Source organism: Pseudorasbora parva, chromosome 19 (genome assembly GCF_024679245.1).
Source record: "Pseudorasbora parva isolate DD20220531a chromosome 19, ASM2467924v1, whole genome shotgun sequence".
Lineage (NCBI taxonomy): Eukaryota > Metazoa > Chordata > Actinopteri > Cypriniformes > Gobionidae > Pseudorasbora > Pseudorasbora parva.
Window position 1 is genome coordinate 8,550,437 of NC_090190.1, and position 27,445 is coordinate 8,577,881.

A 27,445-nucleotide genomic window follows, 5' to 3' on the forward strand; every position below is an offset into this window, starting at 1 on the left:
TGCCGCTTGGTTTTATCTTTTTAAAAAGACTTACTATATATATATATATATATATATATATATATATATATATATATATATATATATATATATATATATATATTTGTATGTATTTTATTAAAGTGCCCCTATTATGTTTTTTTTTCTTTTCAATATTACCTTTAATGCAGTGCATGTGTAATATAGATGTTTGTAAAAGTAAAAGGTCTGCAAAGTTTTAAAGCTCAAAGTGCATGCCAAGTAAATGTAATTGTATCCTAAAATAAATAACTGATTCTGAACTGCTGAAATAAAATGTCAGTAATTCCAGTCTTACTTCCTATGTAGGTTTGTAACACATGAGCATAACACCAGCCTTTAGTCTTCATTTGCTGCTCACTAACAATATCTGCGTGGACCCTCAAACACTGTAGGTATCGAAGAGTTTGGTCTGGAAGAGTTTGGTTTGTGTTGTCGATATGTTAAGAAGAAGACGCTGTTTTCTGTGTTTTGAAAGCAAATCTACCCCTCTGCACTGCCAAAGGATGAGGATTTGATATGGTGGAATTGATACGGTAAAACCAATGCCATCGCTGTGTATCATTTACATTTACATTTATGCATTTAGCAGACTTTTAGCAGACAAGAAACACAAAAAGGGTCATAAATACAAAGATTTGGATATTACTTAGATTAGCAAAAAACAGAAAAGGGAGGGAAAAGAGAAAAAGTAGAGGAATAATTTTTTTTTAATGATAAGATTAAGTGCTCATGGAAGAGATGTCTTTTGAATAAAGCAAGTGATTCTGTCATGCTTATGGACACCATAAGATTGTTCCACCAACCAGGAACAGTGAATGAAAAGGTTCTGGAAAGGGATTTCATGCCTCTCTGTGATGATGCCACAAGCCTCCGCTCGTTAGTTGAGCGAAGGCTTCTGGTGGGGGTGTAGACTCATAGGAACAAGTTAAAGTATACAGGTGCTGAGCTTGTGGTGGATCCATAAGCAAGAGTCACAGCTTTGAATTTGATGCAGGCAGCGAGTGGTAGCCAATGCAGAGATGAAAAGAGGTGTGACATGAGCCCTTTTGAAGACAAGACGTGCCACAGCGTTCTGGATAATTTGCAGCGGTTTGATTGCACAGGATGGAAGTCCAGCCAGAAGCGCGTTGCAATAGTCAAGTCTAGAAATTACCAGGGGTTGAACCAGAAGCTGTGTTGCATGCTCCATAAGGAACGGTCTGATTTTCCTGATGTTGTGCAACGCAAACCATCAAGAGCTAAGGCTGCTTCCAGAACTGAAATTAAGATATAGTATGAGAAAATCAAAGTGTATTTTGACCTTGGATACACACCTTTTGTAGTAGATATCTAAAACAGAATTACAAACCTTTAAAATAGTAGAATGGGGTACTTTAACAAAAAGGCACAATTTAAACTGATGTCTATGTTTTACAACCTAACACAAAAACGCTTTTACAGACGTGAAGGAAAAACCGTTTTACAACATACACGTTTCCTCTCTTTCAGTATATTGAGGCATCATTGTCAGCTATTGGGCACAGGCATGTGCTTGTCCCCAGGTAAACAGTATTTTTCTCTGATCTCACAGATGGTGCAGATGGTGCTGGTGTTGGTTTCCCTAGCTACCTTGTACGCAGTCAAGCCAATAACATCCAAAAGCTATTGCATAGTTTTGTGCCTTTGGGATAGTTAGACTGTAGACCGCCCCGGCACATGTGGCTTTGTGTTTAGAAGACTAAAAGGCAGCAGTGCCACTTCTGATTGCTAAGAATTTCCCCTCTGGGCACTCTAACAATAGAGAAGTCCTACTAGCCGCCTGTGCAAAAACAGCAATTATGGCATTGGGCATGAGTCCAGAACATAAGCCCTGTGGACAGAGTTCAAGAATGGACCCAGCTGCACAAGAACAAAACAATCTGGGTTTGTTACTGCATTCGACACAGTGCACGCCTGGACATGACCCTTAAATAGAAAATCTATTCAAGCAAAGATTTTTAATTAGCTTGAATAATTATGAATGATGGAACAAGTACTATGAAGGTGTGCGTAGGCATCAGTTACCGTCACTGTTGATACACTGCACTTGTGGGTTCTGGGTTCCTGGTCCGCACACTTTATCATTGTCAGGAACACACTCCTCCAGCTTCACCAGCAGCCAATCGTAGCAACTGGGCTCCTCACAGGGAATTGCCTCAGTCAGGTGGGGGCAATTTCCTGTGCCACCTGTGGGCTCATTTATGATCTTCCTTTTCCTCAGTTTGAAACCTGTTGAACAACACAGACGAGACTCAGTCATTCTTGGCATTGATTCAGTAAGTTGACTTATAAGTAATTAATTAGTAGATGCTTATCAATTTGTATTTATCAAATGATTTGTAATATGTAGTTTGCTTGCTGTTGTTTTTTGCAAAAGATTTCACTTCCACATAGTTCCCAATATATTGGCAATTACAAGTTATTATACATAGATAATATTACATAGAACAATATACATTCAAAAATATGGGGTCAGAAAAAAAGTGATATACTATTTTATAATAGAATTGTATATTATTCATATATATATATATATATATATATATATATATATATATATATATATATATATATATATATATATATATATATATATATGAATAATATACAATTCTATTATTTTATATTATTCATAAACATGTGGTATCAAAGGCTATGCAATTTTTTTATTTGAGATGAATGCTGTTTTGAATTCATCAAAGAATCCTCCAGAATTACAGTTTCCACAAAAATAGTAAGCAGAACAACTGTTTTCAACATTGATAACAAGAAATGTTTTTTGAGCAACAAATCAGCTATTAGAATGATTTGTGAAGGTTTCTGATCTGCATCACATGAATAAATTATAAATGAAATTATATTAAAATATAAAAGTTACAAACATTAAAAAAATTATAATAACATTATAACAGTTTTTAATCTATATATAATATAATAATAACTTTATAACAGTTTGTATTTTTAATAAATCATTTTACCCTTGTGTTTGATCGATAATAGGGCTAACCAATAGATTTAGTATAATTAGTTGTGTTTTTGTTGCTTTTCTGAAAAATGTATTTGGCTTCGAGCACATCCCTAGCAGCTACACTGGGAAGCAATTTGTGGGCCGAGGAATTTTTTCTCTCAATATTCACTGCTAGTCTACACCTACCCACCGCTTCTGTACTAATCAACTAGTTGGTGCAATCCCTTGCGTTAGTTGGTGCAATCTCTTAACTGTCACAGTGTGTCATTGCACAACCACCGTAATATTACATTAAATATATCGGCCCATTACGCATGCGAGATGACATAAATTACTGGAGCAGCTCATCATAATGAATATATTCCCCCCCACTATGATTGCTTTACACCAAAGAGACTAATGCATTCAGCAATCCATTAATACAGAAGAAGCTTTGATGCCAGGGGTATTCCCATTCAAGGGCAGGGAAAGGGCTCCAGAGGAATGAAAAAAATTGGACTGGACTCATGACCAGCACAAGGTCACCTACATGTACCCTGCCATCGCCCTCCTCTCTCTGTCGCTGGTCCCTGGCCTATGGTTTAATCCACATTGCTGTCTGGGGCCGATAAGGTAATATGGGAGAGGGGGGCCTTTAGGAGAAAGCTGGAGATGCCAGTTGTGTCCCTTTCTCTGATTATTTCTGTCCCGCGCTCTCCTCCTGGCTTTATTTAATCAGAAGGTCAGCATAGAGCTCATTGTGGGTGTGTAAGAGGATTGTATCACGTCCTGTCAGTCAGCCCGGAGGTGTCTGATGCCGTATGCTGCCTCTGTCTCTTTATCAGACAAAAGCAGGATACTGGGTTTCATATGAGCCATTGGTAATCAAAAAAATAAATAAAAATAAGACAAAAGGCACAGCCATACAAAAATCTCATGGGGCTTTTATTGTGGCTTTAGGTTGAGATGTCACAGGTAATTTATACTTTATCTCCCATCAGGCTTATTTTTGTAGCTTGTTCAGGCTACAATAAAGATTACCGATATGTTACAAAAGAACAGTCTCAAGGTTATACAGGTCATTATTTAAGGTCAACATTCATCAATATGTAGACAGCATTGGATTTGGTTGTTGTGCAAACTCACAGCAAATCTTTTGGGTGAAATTCAATTCCAAAATGTGAAACCTTTCGGTTGAGATTTAGTAGCATATAATTATGCATGAGCATAATTTACTGTTATTACTATGGTAAGTACATGTAACATATGTGACAAGGGCACTGTAAAATAAAATGTTACCAAAATTATATTAAAGGTGCCCTAGAATGGTTTGAATGATTTTAAATTGTTCTCTGATATCTAAATAGAGGGTAAGTGACTTATTTAAGTTAAAAAATTGTCCAGATACGGTTTTACAGGTCCCTTCACGACCCTTGAAATTCTCCCTAGGATGTAATGCTCTGTTTTTGCCTTATTTGGGAGGGTCATGAATATTAAATCAGAGTTCTGCTCCGATTGGCTGTTTCACTGCACTGCTGCTCAATGACAGCTAACAAATATATACCATCCGTCATGGCAATGATTTTACAATGATAGCTTCTTAACTTTGAATCACAAACTGAACTGGGTAGCGCGTAAATATGCTGTTTACAGTAACAGTTTGACAGTAGAGTACTGATTTAAAAGTCGATTTATTTAGCCAAACAAAGTAATGTAGAAGCCACACAAAATATTAGTCAGTGTCATGTTTACTACCCATCTTCTGCAAAATAATCATACTTCAGTTCTTAAAAATGTATATTTATTTAATAACAAATTGACTAGAAGCCTTGTCAAATGACTATCGTTTCAACTTAGATGGTGAGGAAGGTGACGTAGATACAATGATCGACTGAGCGATTTGTAAGCAACTAAACAGTAGTAGTAAACATAGTTAGCTTCTGAGTTATGTGTTAATGATGAAATATAGCCTAATCTAGATTTCAATCCATCAAAAAGGATCAACATACGTATCTACTGTTGTATTTTATGACAACACTGGCAGGAAAGAATATTAACCTTTGTCATTTGACAAACTGTTATGTGAGCTACTTGGAGTTTCCAATACTAGCATCTTGCGTTAGATCTTGACAACACAGGGGATATTATCTTAATGTCTTACTAAGAAACGTTCAATTTAATCAGAAATGGGTTCGACAGTCAAGAAGTGAATAAAATCACTACTTACTGCTTGCAGGAATACGGTTAGAATCGGAATGGGAATCTTCAGTTTTAGATGCTGAGCGAATCCTGCTTGATTTTGGCCCCAGGTTAGAAAAACTCTCTGTGGTGAAATGGGCCGAGCAACTTTGAATTCAATTGTTGTGGTATCCAATTGTAAATAAACATCAAAAAATATCTGTGGGAAAGCTATGAAAAGTCCTCACGTCATCCGCACAGCCTGGAACATGACATTTGTGTCAATGATCTGCCGGTTTCGCTATCCTCGCGTGACTCTTGTTTATCTGCTGAACTCCCGACGGCTGCGCACTGTGCAGTTCCGCCTGACAATGAACATGGGCTGACATGCAAATGATGGGGGCGTACATATTAAGGATTCGATCGATTGCGTCACAGGTGGCGTTATGTTGAAAATAGCCTGTTTTTCCGTGGTGTTTTTCACAAACAAGATTTACATATGAAGGAGGGGGCAATGGTCTTTGAGACTCACTGTATGTGATGCCCATGTACTGAACTCTTTATATTTAACTATGGCAAGGTTAATTAAATTTTTCATTCTAGGGCACCTTTAAACTTGAATATAAAGTTATATATTTTAATATTTATTCATGTTTAAAAATGCAATATTAAACCTAAATATATATATATATATATATATATATATATATATATATATATATATATATATATATATATATATATATATATATATATATATATATATATTTTTTTTTTTTTTTTTTTTTTTTTTTTTTTTTAATGAAACATAATGTTATAATGTTTGACAGATTAGAACAGAACCAATTCTTATCAATTTTACCCAATTCTGCAATTCAAATTTTATATCAATGACCCAAAAGCTTACAATTACTGATGTGTTTTGTTAATGTTATACTACCTATTCTGTCCTCTTGCGGGAGATATGTAAAAAATAAGCCTCCTACTGTAAAGTGTGCACACAAGTGCAGAGGCCTGCCATTACAGCTATATGTCATTAAGAATGAACTGTGGGCGTTTGAAAAGAGAGAGCGGAACACAGATTCAGAGAGAATCCATCATTAAGATGCATGGCGGAGAATTTCCTCCCATCCCATCCTTTTGAGCCGCTTCATTAGGGAAGAGTCAATATGCATTAGTCATGGCACGGGTCGCTGTCCCAGCCATAATTAACGAGAAAAGCAGCCAGCACCTTTGATACACCAGTAACTGTCAGCAGCATTCGGTAAACCACCATCCTGTGAATCTAACAGATTCGGTTCCTTCTAAAGACCATTTGAAGCTTGTGTTTGTCTATTTGAAGACATCCGACCCTTGATTTGTTTCTTTTTTTGTGACATGTTTTCTTTTTTTGTGGGTTCCTTGTCATTGTTGTTCCCTCTACAGTGCTCCTGGTTCATAAACCTTGGAGACAATGAATCTTCTGCCCCAGTAGGCGGTGATAAGTTTATGGCCCGGATGCTGATGGCGCAGATAGAGGTGAGAGGTGGGGCGGTGTGAGTTATATGTTGAAAGGGTTCCCGTACACAATTCATGTGATTTACAATGAAAGAGGACTTTTATTGATCTGTTCTGTTTTAGTGAGATGGGTGAAATGGCTGCTCCCCATACTAAACTGTAAAAGACGAGATGGTCCTATTGTTCAAGCTAAGACTGTGCTCACCTTTCTTTGTAGACTGATCCTGGCAGTTTTCAAAGGTGCAGGGCCCCCATGCGCTCCAGGAGGACACCTCACACTCCACAGGACAGGGAATATGGCAGAGCTGGGTGGTGTTAGGAGAAATGCCCAAACACAGGTCACTGTTCACTGGCCGCGAGGCTGAAGAGACACATAGACACACATTGTTAGAGAGTCCCTATAAAAATTGATTTACCTCATGTGAGATATGAATATACAATATACACACAAAATAAGTATATTATTTCCAGGGCTTGACATTAACACCCACCAAACCGTTAATGCAGGTGGATTTCAGCAGTCTCCAACTAGACACCTTGGCGGGTTGATTTTTATATAAATATCAACATTTTTCAATTGCAGTCTTTTAAAAGGGCATCTAAAAACAAATTAAAAGTGCAAATATATGTTTTTCGATACTGAAATGCCTGACACACTTCAAATACTGATTTTCTGCAGAATAGTTGCACGATACCAGCTGCGTTTTCTCACTCACTCATCTCTCAGACAGCAAGTTGACACACACCCACCCCTCAAGCCGTGTATTGAGCATAATTTTACTCATTTCCACCGATGTTGTGCTCACACATAAATCAACCTCTCAGGCTTTTTTTCAATGCTTATTACACTTAGACAAATGCTTGTACAAAGTAATGTCAAAATGCCCGTCTTGGCAATATTCAACACATGTTTTGAGTGAATGTAAACATTTGAGAAAGAAAACACATGTGTAACAGTATAATTGATCCATGCATTCCACTTTAATGTGACAGCAGCCTACTATACCTGTTGCCAATAAGATAATGAAAATACAAGATAATATACATTACTTTGAAAAACCACTAGCCACAGTGGCTGGTGAGCACATTTCAAGCCCTGAGTATTTCCAAAAAACAATTTCAAAAAGTCTGTAGATTCATTTATTTTTAATTAAGCTAAAGCATACATTTAAATAATATGTATTTTACATAAACTGCCATTCAAATGTTTTGGGTCTAAATAATTTTTTATTTATTTTTACAGATGAAAAATTTGGAGTCTTTCATGCTTACCAATTTTTTTTTTTTTTTCAAAAAATCACTAATCCATAAATCATTCTAATATGCTGATTTGGTGCTAAAACATTTCTTATTATTAATGTTGAAAACAGTTGTGCTGCGTAATATTTTTGTGGCAACTGTGATACTTTTCTTTTAGGATTCTTTGATGAATGTAAAGTTCATAAGAACTTCTGTACATTTTGATCAACTGAATGTGTCCTTGAAGAATAAATCTGAAGTTTCGTGGTTATAAAAGTCTATCAAATATACTATTTTTATACATTTTAATAATATTTTCAGTATTTTTTGTAATATAACGCATACATTATAATTTAATGTAATGAATAAAACAGGATAGGGAATGGTTCTGGAAATGACGCGAGCTGTCCTTAAAGTTGCATTGCCCACTTAAAAAGTACCTAAAAAGGTAATGTCAATTATTTCAATCTGTTTGCAAATTAGAATATGAAGAGAATATCATTTTTATAAACAAGTGCTTCTGATTGTACTCCCAAGACCCCTTTTGTCCTTGTTTTCTTTTTATCTGTAACAAGCACTCAGTGTAAGTGTGTGTGCAGCTCCGAGCCATAGGTGACTTTCTGCAAGGTCAGCGCGTGAACAGATCTGCCGTCGATACCATTTGACGGATCATCTCTTCATTCACATGCAAATTGCTTTGTGTCCAAAAGGTGTTCGCTGTGCGCTTTGAGCCATTTCTAAAATCCCTCGGTTAATACATGTGTGTGGATTTTCTGTGTGAGCTAAGTGATTGATTGCATGGCCAGTTGTGGAATCAGTTGACTCATATGAGCTTGTTTAAAACAGAAATTAAAAAGGTTTTGTGAAGTGCTCCGTTGGGACAAACCTCTGCTGAAGCGCCCAATTTAGCAAGATGAATTTAGTTCCAAAAATGACATGTCAGAAAAAAAATTAGCTGTCAAACTGACAAAATGGATTTGCAAAAAAAGATCACATTGACTTGTAAATGCAAGTTCCCTTATTCCCACAAACACACTTTTCTCTATGCTCGTTGTATTTGTTTTAGGATGTGATTTTGCTGTTGAGGTATTGAGTTGGGCGAAAACCTGTCTGACTTCCTGTCCCTGTTAACCTAGTCTGATTAATGACCCTCTCCTTGTAGGTTGACCTTGTTCAGGTGGCACAAAGCTCGCTTGGAGGCCAGATGGTCTGCTGTTTGCCCACCCAGGGTTTCCCCGGCCTAATTATGGCACCAGTATCCCATCAGTCCCTCTGTCCGTCTGACAGCCGCCAACACATTCACCTGCTTGCATCAGCATCATCATCATCAATAACTCGGACCTGCCTGCGGGGCAGTGCTGCATGGATGCTCTGCGAGAAAGCCAAGCCGTTGAACATCTCATAAAGATCCACGACGGGGTGCAACATTGATTATTTTCCATAGAGCGACACGGCCGAGCCGAAACGAATGAACACTGTTGTTGTGTTCTGCTCTCTGTGACTGAGATGTGTTAATGGATAAAGATCGCGACAGCAGCTGCTTTCCCCTGTTTTCTAAATGTCTGAAGCCACCCGCGGGGAGAGGAAATCAAGCACAGCTTCCCCAGGCCCAAGCAGCAGAGCAGGAAGCTGGATGGGATGCGGCATTGGCAGAGAGGAAGACAACAAGCTGCTTTTGATATGTAAAATGCATACTTTGTGTTCATTCTGGCATTCATTACATGGGTTTAGGAATCCATAAACCCAAAATGATTTAAAATGAATTTGGAATGCAAACAATACTTTCACATCATTAGGAACTATATATTTCACAGATTCTTTATAACTGGCTACTGGCAAGACAAAACACAGAAATGAAAAATAACAGGTTAGGAGGGATTGATACATGAATCTAGATGTTTTCACCTATGTATAGGTGCATCTCCTGCTTCCATTTCCACCTCCTTGCATTTGTGTTAACACCATCAGATACTTTTTGGTGTTCATTTTGTTGTGTTCATCTTAACAACCTTGCTCACCTCGGTCCTACTCTGCTGCATACTACAGTAACATTAATAAATGCATACATGAACATGATTTCTACCTGAGTCCTATCCCAATTCTTTTCCACCAGCTGTGTGGTGAACACCACATGTCCCAATAATCTGCGCTCAAACATGGCGTCATCAAACTACACCTTTGATTTGAATAAGCGACTTCTAGCGGACGGAAATTTAGAACAGGCACCTTAAAATAAAGTGTAACCATATTATTTAAAAACCTATAAGCATACATTAAAAATACTACAATAAACCGACCAGGGGTATGTTTCGCATAGAATGATGTAACATGCTGCTTAACCACCATAGTATGATTGCCACAATGGAGAAACTACTGTAGCTATTCATGAATGTTTCCCAGAAAAATAGCAACTTTGTTGCATGTCCATTGTTTGAAAGATGTTGGTACAGTAGAGTGGAGTAATAATGTGTTCTACTAATATGTAGATTGAAATAATGAACATAGCATCTGAAGACTACTTAACTATTTTTAATCTCTGTTATTTTGCTTTATTTCCAGACATTTCATTTAATCGCAGGCTCCTTCTTATATCACTCAGGGGTTGCCCCTGGCATACTAAAGCATGTACTCACACGTGCTCTCTTCAACAAGTACAATGCATTTGTGAAGAAATCAACAAGCGAGTCAAGTTTCTTGAAACTGTCTTGTCGTAAATTTGCCATTCAACTGCGTTGGTTTATAATGTCACGCAGGTGGAGGGGTAATAAATTAGTTTAATAAATCTGTTTGAGATCAAATTAACGCTATATGTTTCGCTATAAATGATGAACATGCCATTTGATGAGATATAAAAGATATTAAATTATACTAAGCTGGTATCATGTATCTATTCTGCAGAAAATCAGTATTGGAATGCTAAGATATAAAATGTTTTTTCTTAGTTATTTTGCTTTATTTCCAGATCCAATCATAGGCTCCTTAGACCACGTCCGCACATGCACTTGCTTATTTTGCTGAAGATAAGAATTTATTAAGTCCAAAAGTCATGCAAACTATGCTTCTGACCACAGGTTAGTTTGCGATGATGTTTGCGAATCTTCGTTGGAACTATGGTTTTGGGAAACACAGACTGGTTGAATTATGCTGATAACGATGGAACTTGCAACCACAGATGGCTAACAATGCTTTCAGGAAACACACCCCAGAATAGGTGAACTAGGTAAATAGCAGGTAAAATATTGAAATATGAATAGAAAACCTTACGGATGGAAGGTGACTTTGATATAACCTAATTTTATAAATGTTTCCTTGAATATCTTATGGAGTTGACAGAGAGAGACATAGCTGTGAATAGTATATGTTTCCAATTCTCTGTTACAACATAGTAATGTTTTTTTTTTTTGGTTTTTTTTGTATAAGTGATATTGTGAGGTAAAAATGTGGATCAAATAATAAATAAAATTAAAAATTGTAATAATATTTAAATATAAATAAAAAACTCGGTACGCAATTGAATAGTCCTTCAACCAATCAGACCACAAGAGGCGTGATCAACAGGCAACGACCTATGGCAACGACCCATCGCTTCTCTATCTGTCATTGCGTTAAACCCGCCAATAGCACGCCAGGTGGATAATCCAGTCTGTGATTGGTTCCCACAAATGTGTAACAGAAGCAGTAGAAATGAATGTACGGGTTTCCAGAGTTGCCAGACGAAATCAAATTGCCGGCAGATCAGGCTGGGTTTACACAGTTTAATGCTTAGCATGAGAATCTAACTCTTTAAAGGGTTAGTTCACCCCAAAATTAAATTAATGTCATTAATGACTCACCCTAATGTCGTTCCACACTCGTAAGACCTCTGGAACGGAACACAGCTTAAGATATTTTATATTTAGTCTGAGAGCATATCCAAGTGTATGCACACTTTACTGTCCTTGTCCAGAAAGGGAATAAAAGCATCATCAAAGTAGTCCATATGCGACACCAGTTAGTTCATTAGAATCTCTTGAAGCATCGAAAATACATTTTGGTCGAAAAATAACAAAACATACGACTTAATTCAGCACTGTCTTCTCTTCCTTGTTTGTGTTCAATCCACAAATAAAGATTCAAAAGGTTATGAATCAGTGAATCGATCAATGATTTGGATCACCAGTGTCACGTGATTTCAGCAGTTTGGCACGCGATCCGAATCATTGATCGATTCACTGATTCACAACCGTTTGAATCTTTATTCGAGAAACACGGAAGAGAAGACAATGCTGAATAAAGTTGTAGTTTTTGTTATTTTTGGACCAAAATGTATTTTCGATGCTTCAAGTGATTCTAATTAACCAACTGATGTCACATATGGACTACTTTGATGATGCTTTTATTCCCTTTCTGGACAAGGACAGTAAAGTGTGTATACACTTGGATATGCTCTCAGACTAAATTTAAATCATACTCAACTGTGTTCTGAAGATGAACGGAGGTCTTACAGGTGTGAAACGATATTAGGGTGAGTCATTAATGACATCAATTTCATTTTTGGGTGAACTAACCCTTTAATGGTGTCATGAACGCAAGTCAGAATGCATGAAATAGCATTAGACCACCTTTTAAGTTTAGGTATTGGAGAGGATTAAGGGATGTAGAATATTATTCTACATTTTGATTTATGTGGTGTTTAATGTTGATGATGACATTATTCTACATATGCATATGATTGCATTTGCTATACCTTGTTTCTGCATCTTCTTCATCTGTGTTTTGAGTAAGGGATTCAGTACTCTTTTAGAATGTGTCATAGCGCCCATATAGACGTAGAGACCTTATACCAGTCAAAAGCTGTAAAAAAGCTCATCCCTGGCAGGGAAAGAGTTAATTTCAAAGTGGACATGTCGCTGCTTTAAAAACTAATGCCAGGTAAAGTTGTGGGAATGCCTCAAGTATCAAAGCTTCACTGGCATCAAACATTGCACTGGAATAGCCAGGGTGCAGACAAACATAGTTGTCTAATGTCTACACAGGATTTAGCTATGATCCCTGGAACTGAATGACCAGATTAAATCTGCTTAAAGCGCACAGTGTCTGTCCTTGAGTAAACCACCTCTCCTGATGCTCTCATTGTCTGGCTTTAATGTATATAAATACCTGTGAATAATCACAAAGGCCCAGTGGCAAATCACTTGGAAATGTCCAATCATGTGGAGCTTGAAATTAAATCCTCTCAAATCTGTCTGTAACTCCCTGAAGTGAAAGTGCCTGATTGATTCTTCATTGATTAAAAGGAAACCAGGTAAATGAATAAAGAAAGTAGGGCTGACAATCAATTAAAATACTAACTGAATTAATTATGTGATACGCAGATTAATTAATCTAATAAATTGTAATTAATTGCATGCATCAATATTTGCTGAGAAGGATGATGCTAAAACTAAGAAAAGAGCACAAGGTAGAGCTGGCCAAGGTATGGAAAAGCTTGAGGGGTGTACATGTGTGTAATGGTGTGTGTGAGAGGCAGTGCAGATGTTCTTGCACTGTTCCTTTTTTTGCTCTCACACAGTTCTTCCATCTGTCAGCGCGTGACTCGTCAGCGCGCCAGGCCTGTCACCTTCCCCAGCAGGAAGATGCAGTTGGTGCCATGTGCCTCTCTCTTAAGGCCACATTACAGATGGGATTCCAACACTGTCTGGCTAAACTTCCTCGCGGGCAGGAGGGCTGGACACCAAGGTTTTGATTCACCAAGATCCACAACAAAAGATATAAATGTGCTTGTGCACTCTAAAGAATAACTTGAGCACTTTCTGGAAAAATTTGCAAATAGCCTCTAGTCCGAAAATGAGTTAATAGCCACAAGTGCGAATAGATTAATCAGACCCATTTAAAAAATCATTATGTATGTATGTTTATTAATGAATAAGAATAAAGAAATGTATTAATGCTGTTCACTTGTTGCTCTCACTAAATATGTATGTGGTGATTCATATGTGCATATACACTCACCTAAAGTAGTATTAGGAACACCATACTAATACTGTGTTTGACCTCATTTCGCCTTCAGAATTCCCTAAATTCTACGTGGCATTGATTCAAAAAGGTGCTGAAAGCATTCTTTAGAAATGTTGGCCCATATTGATAGGATAACATCTTGCAGTTGATGGAGATTTGTGGGATGCACATCCAGGGCACAAAGCTCCCGTTCCACCACATCCCAAAGATGCTCTATTGGGTTGAGATCTGGTGACTGTCATGGTTTCCACAAATATATAAAAGCACATCTGTTTTCAATTTTGATAATAATAAGAAATGCTTCTTGAGCAGAAAATCAAAATAGATGTATAATGATTTATGAAGGATTTTGTGACACCAAACACTGGAGTAATTATGCTGAAAATGTAGCTTTGCAAGCAGGAATAAATTACATTTTAAAATATATTAACTATAAAAGTTATTTTCACAATATTACTGCTTTTACTGTTTTTTTTATCAAATAAATGTAGCCTTGGTAAGCATAAGATAATTATTTCATTAACACTAATAAATCTAAATTTACTTAAAGAGTCTGAAAAATATACACTAAATTTACATTTAAAAACAAAGAAAATGTGGAATTATTTACACTTTTAAACCTATGCATTACGGATCAAAAGGCAAAATATCGTCTTTGCTCAACACCGATGCACAGACTTTGTGGTGCTTTTTTTCTTGAACTTGATCCGTCCACAATTAACTTGTTTTTACTCTAAATATGTGAATAATCCTTAAAAATATGTTTTGTGTTTCACAGTACAAAAAAAGGGGGGATAACATATTTTACATTGTTGCAACCCCTCTCTTCCCAGTCTGTCAGTAATGTTCTGTTTAGTTCCTAGCTCTATGAAGCCCCTCCCTCTGAAAAGCACAATGTGCTCTGATTGGTCAGCTAGACCAGTGCGTTATGTGATCAGTCAACTTCTTTGAGTGTCTTTTGAAAATGTCAACTAGGGTTAATAAAAGGAGACCTTATTTTAAAGTGTTACCACAAAATCTGACTATACAGGCTATAAGATGGCTATTTTCCTCACCTGAAATACACAATACTTAACAAGACCACATTAGTAGATAGCTTTGACAGTAGATAGGTTGAACTAAACTCATTAAAAAACACAGCTTAACTGTAAATTAAACCATTGTGAGTTTTAGCCCCTATTTAAATGTCTAATTTCAAAAGGCGGGATCTTCTGTGTGCTTTGTCTTTCTGTCTGTAGAGTGACCAAGCCATGACAGCCAATGCCTGCTTGAGGACAGCTGTGGACATTTGAATAAGTTCCCTGAGAGGTCGGCGGTTCAGCTCTCAGAGCAGATGGCAGGGGAGTTTCTGTGTCAGTCCGAGAGTGAGCACCAACATTGGCGCATGGCATGAGGTGCTGGCACCTCTCTGTTTCTGTCATATTACTCTAGAGAGTATCTGTGTTTGGGTGTATCTGCACCTGTGTGTATGTCTGTGACGGCATTAGCATTTAAATTCCACAGTAGCTGCCTCATTAATTTGTACGGCTCTGCCTTCTTTATTCCTTAATTTTCCCCTGGTGATCTAATTTCAGCCTTTAAAAAGCAATCCAATTATATGTTGGCTTGAATAGTACCACAGTGCAAACATCAACTGATCTTTGTCTAACAGCTCGCTTACAGGCGTAAGTCTTTACATGGGCTGTGCTGAAATAAGCCAAAAACAGGGAAAGGATTTTACCAAACATAACTTCATTCATGTTTGGCATCTTAAATCAATAAATGCAAACAAGCTACCATCTGTGGATATAGTAATTACAGAAGGTTTTTTTTTTTTTTGGAGACAGGTCTGAGGGTGAACCAATTTTCAGCTGAAACTATAAAGTCTAGGAGGTGTGTCTAGCTTCATACTTTTGGTTTTAAAAATAATTCCTAAAATAGATACAATCTGGAGCTATACAATTCATACAGAAGATTTTGATGTTGCAGGTCATACTACCGGCTGTACTACTTTAATCTCACTATTAATTAGTTGCTTATTAGCATGCATATTACTAGGATATTGGCTGCTTATCCATACTTATAAAACACATATTAATGTCTAATTCTGCTTAACGGTATTCTACATCCCTTAAACCTCTCCAATATCTAATCTTAAAAGGGAGTCTAATGCTGTTTCATGCATTCTGAGTCTGACTTGCATTCATGACACCGTTAAAGAGTTAGATTCTCATGCTAAACATGGCCAATATTTAAAAACTATTTGGCCACATGTTGGAGTATTTCTGTGCCAAATACACTCCTTCAGGATTTGAATAAGTTTCTGAACATTTTTTTTTTTTTTTAGAGCATGGCCCTGTATGACATTATAAATTGTGGAATTGCTTGTTTTGGGACTTCTACCAGTGCGCGCACATCAACCAGAGCGAAAGCAAGAGCGCGCCCATCAACGTTCGTTCGGTTACGGAAGCCATCGGCAGTGCTGTCATTTTATTTTGAGACCACAAAATCAACAATGTCACTAAAGAAGTGTATTTCTGGTTCTGAGGCAAAGATAACCTTGTTTAGCTTCCCAAATAATCCAGAAATAAGGAAACAGTGGATGCAGTTTTTTTTTTTTTTTTTTTTTTTTGAGCAGCAGCAACAGAGTTCTGCAAGTATGTTAGGTTGCTTTCACACTTGGTTCGATTGCCTGAACCAAACCCGAGTTCGATTGCTCCCCCTCCCCTGCTGGACTATGATCATATTATATTATTTGGTTCTGAACCTGGGTTCGTTTGCGTCATCAAAGCAGCAACTGTTTACCTGGTAATTTAGTAACAACAGTGAGCGTGAAGGTGGCAAAATGCATAGCGTTCTCCCCTAACTTTTATATTTTTGTTTTTAAACCGTTGGTTAGGTTACTAAAGCTTCAGTACATGACACTTGCGTCTATATGCCGCAAATGCACTGCAAATGCTCTAAAGAACACAGAAGACGAGCAGAAATTGTATCTACAGCTTTCTGCTTGCAGTATGTCAGTGACGCTAAATGGTAAAACACACAAAACACACATTTTTATCAAATCATACGTCATTATCATACGTCATTATTATATCGGTCCACTTCTGTGATTTAATATGATTGCAATCACATCGGCAACGAACCGTACCAGAGTTCACATGAACCGAACCCCAGACCAACTTTTAAGCGGACTCAGGTACGGTTCGCAAAGGGTTTGGAAGACCGCGTTCACATCATCCAAACGAACCGAACCCCGACGTCAATCGAACCCAGGTGCGTACCAAAAGTGCTAGTGTGAAAGCACCCTAAGTTTTTTCTCGGTCATGAGTCGAAACCATGGGCAGTGAGTGAAACTGAAACAAACATCTGTGTTTTGTTGGCATATCATGTAAATAACTAGCCTAGAAATCTAGACGCACCCTAGCGGCAGCAAAATTAATCTGCCCGCGAGTGTCGTCTAGCAACTCTCAATACCCTTCTGAGCTGTATTCCCCTAACTCTTGCCGGGCCAATCACATCGTGTATAATGTCGGTGGGCGGGGCCATAATGACGACAGCCGAGTTGCGATTGCGTGCTTCTAGTAAACACAGAAGCTGGAGAACGGCGGTCTCTCGAATCGGCTCTGACAGCGACTCTGGAAGACTTTTCGAGTTAAGCTTTTCTCTGAGAAAAGAACAAAGAACGGCACTGAAGTCATTCTTAAAAAGGGAAGATGTGTTCTGAGTTTTGCTGACCGGATACGGTGAATGTTTAATCTAACGAGCTCTGTTTCACCTTCGTTGCTCTGGTTGGTGTAGCGCTATCCTATCGCATGCAGAGGGAGTTTGAAAGACAACCGTTTATCCCACCCCTCGGGTTGAGCCCTGTCAATGGGGAGTTTCCAGACCAAACATCTTGATGTGGGTCTGGCTTGTCAGGCTAGTAAATAACATGAACGTATAGCGAATCAAAAGTTCACCAGGGTGTGTGTGTGTGTGTGTGTGTGTGTGTGTGTGTGTGTGTGTGTGTGTGTGTGTGTGTGTGTGTGTGTGTGTGTGTGTGTGTGTCTTGTGTCTTCGCCCATTGCACGCCAGCACGAGCTTGGTTGTTTTCGTAAAGAATCGGTACAGCATATCTTTTAGAAATTTTCTAAAACTAAAGACTTTTCTGAAATAAGAAGGATGCATTACTACTCCATAGGTACTGAAGTATTGATTGGGGAGATAGATCATATCGGTTTGGGAGATATAGTTAATTAACCACCGGCAGAGGGTTAACACAATTAATTTGCTAGTTTTGTTACCGTCTTTGTTCTTGAGGGAGCCGAGGTTAGATGAGGTTTCGGTGGGCGCTTGAACGCAGTAGACCTCTCTGGTTTGAACCCCGCCTCCACAGAGCCCTGTCTGGTTGCTCCGGCGACGGTCCTGTTGGCTGAGGAGCACGTCCACCCTGCAGTCACTCCACTCTGTGGTTCTCCAATTATACCTGCGGAGAGAGAGGAAGGGAATTTGGTGAACAGACGTGCGCTGATGAGTATTTAATGTTCTCTTAATTTATCCTCTGACGGCTAGAGATGGGAAACAGAGTGAAGCTTGTGTTTATTCTTTTTTTTTCCACACAAAAATAAACTCTACTTTGGTCTGTCCTTTGGAGTTATAAATACAGATGATTTTAAATAGACCAATCAGAAGCCATGTCAGTCAGGATGTACACTAAGGTCATGAATTTATTGAGCTCTATTGAGTTTGATGGCTTGGCTGCTGCTTTTTGATTTATCATGTTAGCGAAAGAACCTCAGCGAAACAGCATCAAAAGCTGAGCTATGGATGGAAAATTTGAAACATTAGAGAAAAACCATTAAAAAAACAGAATGACACACTCAGTACTAACTATCATTTGAATGCTGATCATTAGATTTTTCCTTTCCTGATGAGACATACATTTTTAAATATCATCATTCATGAGCACATGTGGATATTAGCTTCACTTAATTTTTATATAAATAAATAAATTATAAAAAATTAAACTTCTCTATTTTAATGTAGAAAAGAATTTGTGTTTTGGATGCTGGTCTATGGCATGGGTTGCTTCTTAAAGTTGGCATGAAACAGACGTTGCGATAGTTTTTTGTTTTTGTGACATGCAGTCAAACCAAAATGTATTCAGACACCTTCAACATTTTCTCACATTATCACAGTTTATTCGCTATAGTTTAGAAAATAGTAGTAAAATATGACAAGAACTCAAGTGTTACACTTGAAAAATGTATCTTGATAACATTACTACATAACTAGACCATACATAAATATTAACAATTTAGGTCAACCAATTACCAAGCAATGTTTAATATTGTTCAGTCTGTGGTGCAAAAGGTTAAATTAGCAATCAAAGAAAAAAACAATTAAGAAAAACATGGTCAGGATTAAAGGAACTGTATGTAAGAAATGTACTTCACCTAATCATAAAATGGCCCTCATATGTCACTAGACATAAAGAAATCATGTTCATTTCAAATACTTATATCACTGGCAAAAGTAGTCCGCCCAGGATATAGTCATTTAAAAGTTGTTATTGCAGTCCTCAACTGATGTTGATGATGTCATGTTGTGTTTTGGCCTGAAGCACCATCCTCCACCTATCTACCAATCACAAAGTCAGTAGTGTTTCAGCATCCGGGTTGCCAGATCTCCTCTAGATAGCACAGCTGCAACTACAAACGTTCCTGCTGATCCTGCAGCTTATCTGGCAACCTCAAGTCAGGGGGAGGGGGAGAGGGGATACAGTCTTCTACCCCTACAGTCATTTGAAAGGGATTGTAGTACCAGTTTTGGCCACAATCTTACATACACTTCCTTTAATTTTGTCCCAAATTTTACTAATAGTCTACCGTATGATGAATTGTTAGGTATAATGTCACAGTTTACTTTATTTTGCCATCGTCACTTACATAAATGAACTATAGTGTTCTGCACATGCTAGTAAAAAATTATATCTGGAGTCTGAATATTTTTTGGTTTGACCCTTTATCCAAGTAAAACGGCTTCTTGAACAAGAAAAAAATCTAGGGCAGGGCTTGATTTTGGGAATTGATTGGATCGTTATGGTTGGCTATTGTTGTAATCTCATATGAGTGACAGATTGTCCCACCCTCATGCAAGTAAACAGATATATTATATATATATTATATAAAATCAGACAAAATTATAGCAATCTCCAAAAAATGAATGATTATTTCAGCGAAGGCCTCAACTAATTAAACGATGATATGCATAAATAATAGTCTAGTTTAGTTTTGACAGTGTGCACTGGCCAAAAAGTAAAGAACTTCCTCTTTACCGTTGGTGTTTGATCAGCATTTCTTTTCCACATGTCTCGCTGATTGAAAGCCTAAGGGGAACGCTTTGGGGGGAAGTGCTGGTTGTGTATGCATGCATGTGTGTGCAGGTGAGTTTAAATGTCCAGTGACCTTCAGTGTAACAAGTCCTGCTTCCAGCTTTCACAAGAGTTCAAATAAGAGTAAGTAAAGGTTTATAAAATAAACCTTTCTTGACCATGAACATGCAATTTAGAAAAAATGTAAAAAGCAAAAAAATGGTCCCTTGCTTTGCTTCTGTAGTATAAATGAAAGAATATGAAAACTTTCTTCCCGTTTTTCTTTTGAAGTCGGATTTTAAAACCAAGAGAGAATCCCTGCTGACTTTCTGTGGTAATGGCTTTCAACCTTTTTTCCCAGATTCAAAATGAAGTCCATTTGACCTCACAAATGCATAGCTCCATATTCATGAGCTGTGAGTCAGTGTGTATTTGAGTGTGCTTCTAACAAGACTGCATTCAATATTTTTTTTTGAGGGCTTCACTTACCATTTATGCACCATACTTGAGCTACATGTAATGGGCAAAATGAGAAAGGTTTTTTTTTTTTTAGGTATCCTTGAATGAGTAAAAGCATTGCATACCAAATGATAATGCACCAGCAGCAAAAATCAGTGAATAAATAGTTATATTTATTGGAAATCACGGTTATTCCACCAAATATTGATTTCTGCACTCCTCCTAAGTTAAAACATTTGTATTGTGTTGGTTAAACATTTATATAAACTTGTTTTCTTTGCATTATTGGAGGGCTGAAACCATGGAATCTTTTTTGTTATTTTGACCAGTTGTAATTTTCAGCAATTATGCTCACGGGACATTTTATCGGGTACACCTTGCTAGTACAGCCTTCAAGTCTGTTTTATTTTTTGTGTGCCATAGATTCAACAAGGTGTTGGAAACATTTCTCTGAGATTTTGGTCCATATTGACATGAGAGCATCGCACAATTGCTGCAGATTTGTCGGCTGTTCCATGATGCGAATCTCATATTCCACGTGTTTTTTAATTTTATGTAAAAAAAAGTTTGAAATTATTTAAGCTTTGTGACATGTCGCGTTATTCTGCTGAAAGTAACCATCATAAGATGGGAACACTGTGGTCATAAAGGGATGGACTGGAGAATGTCAGCAACAATACTCAGGTAGGCTGTGGCATTTAAGCAATGCTCCTTTGGTGCTAATGGGCCCAACATGTGCCAAGAAAATATCCCTCACACTATTAGACCACCAGCACCAGCCTGAACCATTAAACAAGGCATTCTCACCCACAGTACTGTCGCTCACTGGATATTTTCTCTTTTTCAGAATATGCACTGTAAACTCTAGAGATGATTTTGTGTAGAAAATCCAGTAGATCAGCAGTTTCTAAAATACTCAGGCCAGCCCATCTGGCGCTAACAATGCCATGTCCACAGTCACTTAAATCACCTTTCTTTCCCATTCTGACACTCAGTTTGAAATTCAGCAAATTAGATTAGATATTTGCGTTCATGAGGATGTGATCAGGCATTCCTAATAAAGTGGGCAGTAAGTGTAAATGCTCTAAATGACAATATTTATATTTTCAATTTGGAAAAAAAAATGCTGTCAGTAGTTTGCAGATTATTATTATTTTTTTACTCAAACCCAAACATTTAAATAGTAAATCCTGAGAATCTTCTAATTTTTGAAGTGGACTCTAGAGCTGAAGTGGACTTCTAGAGCTGTATACTTTTTGTTCAAAATATTAGCTTGACTTTAATGAAGCTACATGAAATAAAATTAATGAAGCTTTAATTAAACAATTTTGCTATAGCCTCCCCGACACTGAATCATATGGAACAAAATGAGAGTAGGTAAATGATACAGAAAGAACTATCCCTTTTCAGAGATTTACGAGATGCATAACAGTGGGTGAATATTAAATTTTAATAGTTACAAGCCATTCTTGGCCACCTGAATCTCACTCTGGGGGGACGTCTGCTCATAAACCCCTGCTGTAAAGGATTCTCAGTGACAGCAGTGAAAGCACATGTGGGGTTTGGTGAGAGGCAGGGCGGGAACACACTGGGTCAGCGCTACAGGAGTGCCATTCACCTCCATCAAACACAGCTCCGCTCTGGAGAGATCCAGTGCAGCGAGGTGATGAGTGATGGGGAATGGACCGGCCCATCTGTGGGGGAGATCAGATTAGACAGCGTGTGGTCTGTCCTCTCAGACGTTCACTATTCATCAGCTCACCTCCTCCAGGGTGGCGCTGTGCCAAACCACCAACCTGCTACCATCTCTCCATCTTCCCCAGCAGGACCCTCACCCCCACCCTCACTGCCCAGTCACTCCTCCATCTGTGTTTTAACAGATTCATGCTATTCAAAAGACGCCAACAGATGATGTCCATACAGGGAGATTCTGTTAAGATCAGGCCAGGTGAAGTTGTTTTAGATGCATTAATCCAAAACAACTTATATTTTGCAACAACGAAAGGTCACATAAAATATATACATTTTTTTGTTAAATAGTTAGTTCACCTAAAAATTAAAATATCTCACCCTCATGTCATTCCAAACCTGTAAGACTTTCGACTTTTTTTTAGTTATTCAGTTGCCAAATTTCATCATTCCAGTTTTGACAGTAAATGCTTAAAGGGGTGATGAATTGAGAAATCATCAGCCCTTTAAGAGCTTTTGATACGTAAAAAGTCATGGTAATATAAGAATATCCTGTACATTTCAGAGTTGAAAACTTAATTGTTAGTCAAAGAAAAGCTTTTATAGACATTAGGCCCAGAAAAACAATCGTTTGCATATCTATACATCATTGAGTAACGAAACACATCTCTACTGAATAATAAGCACATGTAATTCAGTAGCCCCGCCCATCAACTAATGGAGTTCGGATCGCGCTAGCCAGCAGCAATAAACATCCCGAAGAAGATAGCAAAATGTTACGCTTTTCCTGGTTGTGGAAGAACACAATCGCAGCGGTTTTGTTTTGTTTCTTTCGGATCCTAATATTAGGAATGTGTGATATTTAATTTCTTTTTAATTAAGTTCCAGCTCACGTGGGGAAGACTCGTATGCATGTTCTCTTTTTATTTCACTGCGGAATCGTTTGTAAACAAGTCTCAGGTCGATGCTGGATTTGCAGACATATTGAGATTAAAACACAATGATATGCCTTCTATATTGGATCCGATAGGAATGGTGCAACACACTTATGTGAGTAAAACGTCTTTTTTATATTTAATAGTCCTGGGGCTACATGTTTTCCAGACGGGCTACCAAAATGTACGCCCATCGGCAGGATGGTAAATTTCAAATTGTGAAATAATATTCCTATTTTATATTATAATACATTATATCCACCGATTGGACCAAGTAATACAAAAATAATATTCCAATCAACCGTGGGTGGATGATAAATAAATCATTGTTTTTGTTTGATAAAGATGTTAATGAGCCCTGTGATCGAGAGAATCATTCCTGTTGCTGCTTTCAAAACAATCCCTCCCTCATGTGAACTGAACTGACAGGGGAGCTGAAGCTCATTAAAGGAACTGTATGTAAGAAATGTATTACGATTAATCATAAAATGGCCCTGATATGTCACTAGACATTAAGAAATCATGTTCATTTCAAATACTTATATCATTGACAACAGTAGTCCGGCCAGGATATTGTCATTTAAAAGTTGTTGTTGCAGCCCTCAACTGATGTTGATGTTGACATGTTGTGTTTTGGCCTGAAGCTCCACCCTCCACCTATCGACCAATCACAAAGTCAGTAATGTTTCGGCATCCAGGTTACCAGTTCTGCTCTAGTTACTACTACTTAATGTTCATGCTGGATCCTGCAGCTTATCTGGCAACCTCAAGTCAGGGGGGAGGGGGAGAGGGAGACACCGCTCTGCAGTAATTTGACAGTGATTACAGTGCCAGTTTTGGCCACAATCCTACATATACTTCCTTTAAATATGCAAATCTTATCCAAACCTAGCCGAGTGCGTTTACTTCCAAGTCTTCAGTGCGGCACGCCCATCAAAACCCAGCATTCAGGAGAGAGCCTCAAAACCAGTGTAGAAAATAGCCTATTACTTATTCATTATTATATTTTTGAAAGTAAAAAAAAACACACAAACATCCTTAGTTGACCTCAGACAACAGTATAAAAAGATTAAAAAAGCCAGTTCATGACACCTTTAATTTCAGATATTAGATCTAATATAAATGTCATGATCCAAGCACTGAAGCAGAATGAATGGAGCACTTACACTACACACGGTGGGATTCCTTCTCCTTGAGGTGAACACTGCTCGCTCTCCTCCAGCTCAGTGCACTCGGTCCCTCCACCCACAGGGAACTGCTGCACCTGACGCGTACGTATCCGCTGTCCCTTACGCCCATTCAGATCATAGCACTCCTTTGAGCAGACAGACCAGTCCGACCACTCGGTCACTTCACAGTCCTTAGGGATGACACAGGCTTGGTATGTCACCGGGAGAGTCTGCTGTTTACACTGGCTGTAGGGACACAGAATAAATTCATTGATCCAAGAATCCAACATTTAATAAAACTAAGCTGCACATTCATGACATCTGAAAGATGAATGTATATAACATCAAGTTAATCATAAACACCAGAGGAAAGAGATACTATTATTTATAGTGATGCACCAATACTACATTTCTCTTATTATTAGAATGACATCTGCCGATAACAATTTGGTTTTCTTAAGGGGAAAAAATACCTCTCCCAGCTAATGCTATACAAAGAACCATGTCGTTTAATACATTGCTATACTAACTGAAGTTAAAATTAACAACAGAGCACAAACTATTATATTCAACTGCTTTTATTTTCCAATAAAATAACACTCAAACAAAAACTGAAATGCGGTAACCCTTTACCAAAGGTTTCATTAGTTAATATTAGTTAACTACATTAGTTAACATAAACTGATAATGAACTGCACTTCTACAGCATTCATTAATCTTTGTCAATGTTAGTTTCAACATTTACTAATTACACAATATTAACATCAAATGTTGTAACGTAATGTACTATGAAGTAACATGAACAAACAATTAGCAGCTTTATTTTTAATTACGTTGATAAAGATGAACAAATATTGCAACAAATGTATTGCTCGTGGTTAAGCATACTTATTGCACGTAGTTAAAACATCAATTAATGTTATTTTAAAGTTTTGCCTGAAATGCTTATAAAACTCAGTTTCACATACATTTTCATAAACACCCGCTTCATGATACATTTATTGAAACATACATAATTAAGAGTAAATAAGATTATCTCTTGTTTTGTTTAGCTATATAACAAACTGTGAGCATTGGATATCTTTGCTGAGGTAAATGCCACACTCAGGTTGTTTTGTTGACGTCTTTGTGCGGGTGAAATCCTGATTGAGCGATTAGCCAGCCTACATGTGGCATGAATCATGATACATCTCGGTAAGTTGTGCTGCATCTTTCAACATACCTTTATATGTTCTTGCGTGTTTATAAAGTGCGAGTTACATGCAAGTGGAAGAAAGACTGCGAGGCACTACAGTGATGTCACGTCACGCTTAAAGGGGCAGTTCAACCCAAAATGAAAACTCATAATTTAAAGGGTTAAAGTCAATGGCTACCATCAACGGTCTTCAAAAATTAGTATTTTGTTATCAGCAGAACAAAGAAACTCAGGAAAACTGGAGGGGGATTAAAGGGTTAGTTCACCCAAAAATTCAAATTCTGCCATTAATTACTCACCCTCATGTCGTTCGACACCCGTATACCTCCGTTCATCTTCGGAACACAAATTAAGATATTTTTGTTGAAATACTGTTAACCCAATACGATGACTCAGACAGGCCTTCATTGACACCAATGTAATTTTAAGTAATTTTATGAAACGATGATAATAGTTTGTGTGTGCAACAAACAAAACTAAATAATGACTTATTTGATGGCCTGATGGGCCACCAAAGTCACATGATTTTTAACCAGTTTGGCGGTTTGACACAAGATCTGAAACATGAATCGATACGCTGATTCATAACGGTTCGAAACTTTGTTTTGAAATCGGCCCATCACTAAGTTGTTATTTTTTTTCCTTCACACAAAAACTATTCTCGTCATTTCATAAAATTATTGTAGAATCACTGAGATGGGCTTTGTAACGACGTCTTTAGTGCCTTCATTGGTCTTGAGAGAGGAAATGACATTGGTGTCAATGAAGGCCTTTCTGAGCCATCGGATTTCAACAAAAATATCTTGATTTGTGTTCCGAAGATGAACAAAGGACTTACGGGTGCCGAACGACAAGAGGGTAAGTCAATTACAGAATTTTCATTTTTGGGTGAACTAACTATGGAAGTCAGTGGTGCCCAAAACTGTTTGGTTTTACATTTTGGCTGAACAATCCCTTTAAGAGTGTTAAAATGCAGTTTATTGCTTGTATTTTTGTGATAAAATTAACATAATTTGAAAACTGAGACTTTGTTTCTTATCAGAAGTAACAAGGCACAAAGCTCTTTATGATTATTGGATGGGAGGCATTGCTCTTTTTTTATGCCTTGTTGTTGCGTTAGCATCAGACCAATCTTGGATAAGGAAGATGCCAATTATGTTGTTATCTTTTAAAAAGAAAGAAAAATTATAGTCTCAAGCCTGACCAAGCTGCATTAATCAATCCCACCCAATTACTGTAAATCATTATAGATATATGCAAAATGTCATACAGATAACAATCTTAATGCTGCTTACACTCTGACCCAGCATCTCACCAGAAGTTTTCCTCATCCCTGTCCTTTCATTTCTGTTTCACTGCATGCAGTCAACTAAAGATTGGGATTCAATTTAGATATTTATCAAACTATGACTTCAATGAATTTTAATTAAGAGGCATCAAAAGCATGCGACGGCTTGGCTTTGGGGGTTTTTCTGATTGAGACTGTGGCCCTCACGAGCTCCTACATGACATGTAAGCAAGATCTCATTTGTCTTAATCGGTCAGATGAAGAAATCAGAGGCTTGGTTGGTTCACAGATCACATTGTTGGCGTCAAAGGCTGTTGAATTAAAACCAGACAGAGGCTACTAAACTAGCATACACTTTTAAGAGTCTATTACAAGTTGTAGCTTATATTTATTGTATTGCCTTAGAGCGTTTCTTCAACTTCGGGTACTTAAGTGCCCAAGGGGGAATGTTTATTGAACAAACATATTTTAACTTGGCA

At 37.6% G+C, this 27,445-nt stretch overlaps 1 protein-coding gene across 1 annotated transcript in view; it reads right to left on the bottom strand.

The window, feature by feature from the left end:
- Positions 1-27,445, bottom strand: part of thsd7aa (thrombospondin, type I, domain containing 7Aa) — a 143,430-nt gene that overhangs the window by 57,187 nt on the left and 58,798 nt on the right. Inside the window, exons 3-6 of the mRNA XM_067426606.1 lie at positions 24,481-24,729; positions 18,163-18,344; positions 6,867-7,022; positions 2,065-2,268 (exon numbers count right to left, since the gene is read on the bottom strand). Of these exons, the coding sequence (XP_067282707.1) occupies positions 2,065-2,268; positions 6,867-7,022; positions 18,163-18,344; positions 24,481-24,729 (791 nt within the window). The remainder of the gene's footprint in view (positions 1-2,064; positions 2,269-6,866; positions 7,023-18,162; positions 18,345-24,480; positions 24,730-27,445) is intronic.